General features: G+C 35.9%; 1 protein-coding gene across 1 annotated transcript; it reads left to right on the top strand.

Moving 5' to 3' along the window:
• Positions 1–4,127: 4,127 nt before the first annotated feature.
• LOC110287948 (olfactory receptor 4A47-like) lies at positions 4,128–5,191 on the top strand. The gene has a single exon (XM_021154431.1). The coding sequence runs from the start codon at positions 4,152–4,154 to the stop codon at positions 5,094–5,096; it is 945 nt and encodes a 314-aa protein (XP_021010090.1). The 5' UTR covers positions 4,128–4,151; the 3' UTR covers positions 5,097–5,191.
• Positions 5,192–5,679: the final 488 nt, after the last annotated feature.

Here is a 5,679-nt window from a genome sequence, read left to right as displayed (position 1 = left end):
TCCTTCCTTCCTTCCTTCCTTCCTTCCTTCCTTCCTTCCTTCCTTCCTTCCTTCCTCCCGTTCCTTCATTCCTACTCTCTCTCTCTCTCTCTCGCTTTCTTTCTTTCTTTCTTTGTTCTTTCTTTTTAAAATATATATTTATTTATATTTTGCTCCTTTTATTATTAATAAATTATTTTTTTATTTGCATCCAAAATGTTGTCCCTTTCTGATCCCCATCACAAAGTTCTTTCCCCCACCCCTCTTCCCTCATCTTTGAGAAAGTGCCCCTGCCAGAAAATCTTCCCTCCCTGGGGCATCAATTCTCAAGGAGATTAGGCACATCATCTTCTACTGAGGCCAGACAAGACAGTTCTCTGCTACATATGTGCTAGGGGACTCGAACCAGTCCTTGTATGATCTTTGGTTGGTGGCTTAGTCTCTGGAAGCTCCCAGGGGTCCAGGTTAGTTGACATTGTTGGTCTTCCTAGGGTGTTACTATTCTCTTCAGTTCTTTCAATCATTCCCCCAATTTTTCCATGGGGGTCCTTGACTTCAATCCAGTGCTTGGCTTTGAATATCTGCATCTGTCTCAGTCAGCTGCTGGTAGAACTTCTCAAAGGACAGCCATACTAGTCTCTTGTTTGCAAGCACAATATAACATCAGTAGTAGTGTCAGGGTTTGGTGACTGCCAGTGGGATGAATTGCAAGTAGGGTTGGTCACTTGCTGATTATTGGTTCAATCTCGGCAGTCTCTTTTCAGTGTTTTAGTAAGGTGTGCTCTGCCAGGATATGGCTGAGAAATGAGACAAAAATCAGCTTCATTTAGACTGATTTGTATACCTATTCCTCCCTAAAGTATTCCATAATGTGTAACATTTTCCTAGTATTATAGCTATGATTTTTTCATTTTACATTATAGTGTTTTAATCTATTATATGAGAATTTCACATACACATGCAACAAATTTTATCCTATCCTCTCTCCATTCCCTTTCTTCTATACCTCCTGAGCCCCAATCTGAACATTTACCCTCCCAACTGCATGTCTTTTTGGAGATCAATTAGTGTTGCCCATGTGTAGATGAATACAGGGCAACCTCAACTTTTAATCACAAGTAGCTCCTCAGATAAGTGTGAGACCAAGAATGTTGCCTTATTGAATGATTTGATATTGTAAAGGTCTTATGGAGGTAACAATGGCCTCTGTGAGTTCCTGGCATGTGGCTGTCTGTATCATGTTTGGATAACAATGACTTAACATATTCCTCACCAACCAGTGGCACTTACAGACTTTGGATCTTGCCTTTGGCTGTGGAGGTTCCTTTGAGCTTTGGAGATGATATGAGAGAGATGTCCTATTAGGGGTAAAGACTCCATAGTTACTTCTCCTTTCTCTGACTAGTTGTGGTTCTCTTTAAATGTTTGTTTATTGCACAGAGAATTTGCCTTGATATGGGAGTAACGGTTGGACTAGTCTATGGGTATACGGATAAGCACTTAAAGGGCAAGTTGAATATTTTTCTCAATTTAACAAAATTGCAGTGGTAGGATTTCCTGTAGTGTCTATGAACTCCCAAGCTCATGTCCTTGTCTAGGTTAATAGTACTAGGTATGAGTTCCTTTCCTCTATTGCATCATTTGGCATATCTTGATCTGCCAGCCATTATTGTAGGATTACAGCTGTGTAGGGCTGTTGATAATTTTCTTCCCTCACTAAAATGCAGAGTACCTTCTGATAATAAGAAAGGTAGCTATCAGGGAAATAGAGAACCTTTGGGTTTATGTGTATAGCATTATAGGTTTTTCATGTCCCTTGGTGTTTAACTCCTCTCCTTGTAATAACTTTGTCCTTTTTCCCTAGAGATTGTTCAGGAAAATAAACCTTTCTAGAAGAGATTTCATTTAAAAGTCTTTCATAACTTCTAATGAGCTCATCTATTGGAAATATTGATGACATAAAGACACACACACACACACACACACACTCACATAAAATTATCTGCATACAGAAACATGAAAATTATTTTAACTTTAGAATGACCCAATAGACCTCTGGAAACTCAATTAGACTCAAGGTGGAAGATGTTTTAGTATTTATTACTTGATTTCTTGTCTTCCCGTGTGTTCATCACTGCTTACTGAAGCTTGTGGAAGATGTCAGTTGTCATGGAGTTAGTAAAAGTCTGAAGAGGTCTCTCCATTTAGGAGGAAATGCTCCTCAGATTTGCCATGTGCTTAATCTCAGCCCTTTGCTGTTATTGTAAAGGTTAAAAATATTTAATAGCTAAGCACAGGGTAGCTTCTATAAATACTGAAGTAAATGCCCTTTTTGCTGCTTCAACAAAACACCCTGAAAGGAGAAAAATTCATGCAGCCTTCTTTGATTCTTATCATTTTTATGGGTTTGAATAATTAGTTTTCACTAATTTAGTCAATTTTACACATATTTGTGCAAACTAAGTATCTTTACTTTTGTTTGTTATTTTCACAGGAGCCAAGAAGTTTGAACTGCATTTCTACAATAAAGTAGTGGAAATGTTTTAGCGTCTTTTTGTTTGTATTCACAGATGTGATTGTGTAATTCACCACATCATTTTTTAATAAAAGAAGTCGTGATTTCCTCCACTGAAGACAAATGCACGGTATATGTTCTTGAAGTCACAAACTTGGGATACAAGGTAAGTATTCTTATGATGCGCTATGTTATTTCCTTAAGGTTATAGAGTCTCATGAGGGATATATGAACAAGGAAAAATAATGTGTGTTCCACTGGTAAAATGATGGAGTGGAGCATTGATAGTTTTATGATGTGGGTCAATGTTACTGTCACAGCAAGGAAATCTATTTGAGATTGAAGTATAGACAAAACACTGCAAAGTCCTTATTATTCAACACTGACTCTTCCTCCAAATGTTATGGGTTCTTTCTACACACTATTAATGAGGTAACTGGATTCATTATTTGATCACTACTGTTACTATATTCCATTCATCAGTGATTATAACTTCTCTAAAAGGAGTAATGAGCTTGGGAATTTTTGTATGACTGTACAAAAATGAAAAATAAAGAAAATCACAGGAAATTAAAGATGGGTTAATTCTCTTTTAGACAGTTTGTAAAGATTATGAAATCATCCTGTTTAATCCTTTCATTTTGGGGATGTAAATTGTAGCACATCTGTAACAAATTTAGAAAGTGATGCTGACTCATGCCTTCCTATCATAACAACTGACTTTTCCATATGAGATACTGCTTTCATGAATGTGGACACTAAATTTCTAATTGAGCGTAAAAAAGGTATAAAACTCAGGAAGATGATACCTAAAACTAATAATGAATGTTCTCTATTGAAGTTCTCAGTTTCTGTTTTCTTATGTTTTACTACCTATGTCATTTAATAGAATAATTTATTGCTGGTTAAGAAGTTGATATTATGGGCTAGAAGATTTCTGAGCTATTTGAATTCAAAAAATCATGGATATGTAGTCAGAATTGTGGTTTATTACAAGTCTCATAAGAAAGAGTTGAAATAATTGCTATGGACAGAAATGTGCCAAATGCATTTGTTCTTACTTGATGCAATTTCAAGTCAAATCTCTTAAGATTTCTTGACAGTCCTATGCAGACTGAAAGTCTTTTGAGAAGTACAGATCATCTGCCTAATGTTACAATATTATGGCAATGAGCTTTATGATCAAACAAATCAAAATTATACTTTGAAGATATTCTTATCAGATAAAATGGGTTACAAAAATGTTTCTGCAAATTTGATATAATGAAGTCTTGTTAATAGTGTGGAAACTCAAATTTTGAAAAGTAAGAGTTATTTTTCAGTCATTACTGATGGCCATGATTATTCAATATGTTTTAAATGAATTGAAGTTCAGGGATGACAATAATTCATAGAACCAATGGGGTCATGAGAAACAGTTCTACTTGTATGATTAATAAAACCACAATAAAAGGAATAGAATTATCAACTGAAACTCTGTTTGGATTCTTATAAGGAAAACTCTAGAATTGTTTACTAAATATCTACTGCAGGTTCATCCCTGTAGAAGAAAATTATGGTGACACTCCCCATGTCATGCTGGAATCATGCTCACAACTTCATAGTGAATCTTGTTCTTATGAGATGCCATCTTTGATAACAGCCCAGTGAAAGGTCAATGGGAGAAAGAAACAATGTCACAGAATTTGTCCTTTTGGGGCTCACTCAGGATCCTGTAGGTCAAAAAGTATTATTTGTCATGTTTTTGCTCATCTACATTGTGACTATGGTTGGCAACCTGCTCATTGTGCTGACGGTGATTGCCAGCCCCTCTTTGAGCTCCCCAATGTACTTCTTCCTTGCCTGTCTTTCATTCCTGGACATTGTTTATTCAACTTCCATCTCACCAAAGTTGATTATGGACTTGCTCTGTGATGAAAAGTCTATCTCCTTCACAGCTTGCATGAGCCAGCTCTTTATAGAGCATTTATTTGGAGGCACTGAGATTGTCATTCTGGTGGCAATGGCCTATGATCGCTATGTGGCAATCTGTAAACCACTGCACTATTTGACCATCATGAATCGAAAGGTTTGTATCATTTTGTTGGGGTTTTCCTGGGTTGGAGGTTTTACACACTCCATGATTCAAATTCTCTTTGTTTTCAATCTTCCTTTCTGTGGTCCAAATATTATTGACCACTTTATGTGTGACATGTCCCCATTATTGGGACTTGTGTGCACTGACACCTACTTCATTGGTCTTACCCTCATTGCCAATGGTGGAGCCATGTGCATTGTAGTCTTTATCCTTCTCATAGTGTCTTATGGAATCATCCTTAGATCTCTCAAGAATTACAGTCAGGAAGGGAGGCGCAAAGCCCTGTCTACTTGCAGCTCCCACATCATGGTAGTTACCCTCTTTTTTGTTCCCTGCATTTTCATGTATGCCAGACCTGTTTATAACTTTTCTAGTGACAAATACATTACTGTATTTTACACAGTTTTCACTCCCATGTTAAATCCTTTAATCTACACTTTAAGAAATTCAGAGATGAAAAATTCTATGCAAAAACTCTGGTGTACACTGTTAACTATGAATAGAATAAGGTTGTCTTGTTATTGAACATGTAACATATACATGAACAATCAGTGAAAAATTCTAATAGAAAACAGTATTAGATATTTAAAAGGTAGCTAATTACTTCTGGAACAATGATAATTAGCCTCTCTCAGAGTTTAGCTGCCTTATTAATAGTCCAGTATAGAAACCACAGCCCTGAAACCACACACACACACACACACACACACACACACACACACACACACACACAAACAAACACACAAATGAATTGAGCACGTTATACTAATGTACTTTTGTATACATTTATATTCATATATATATATATATATATATATATATTATAATAATCAACTAAACTCGGGAGACATTCAACAAGAATGAGTAAGCAAAAGACATATTTAAGGAAGAGTAGCTGGGAGGCACCGGGAGCAAGAATGAAGGGGCTTAATATAATTCTTCTTTATTTAAATAAGAAAATAAGCAAAATAAGATAATAACTTCTGTTTAACAGATCTCTCTGTGGTACTTTTTAAAATGTAAATTTCTTTAAAAGAATAAAGTAACCTTCAGTGTTACAATCAATTAAATGTAAGCTCCAGGAAATGTACAAAAGGCGTATATTTTT

This window comes from Mus caroli, chromosome 2 (genome assembly GCF_900094665.2).
Source record: "Mus caroli chromosome 2, CAROLI_EIJ_v1.1, whole genome shotgun sequence".
Lineage (NCBI taxonomy): Eukaryota > Metazoa > Chordata > Mammalia > Rodentia > Muridae > Mus > Mus caroli.
This window is presented reverse-complemented; position numbering and strand designations above follow the sequence as displayed.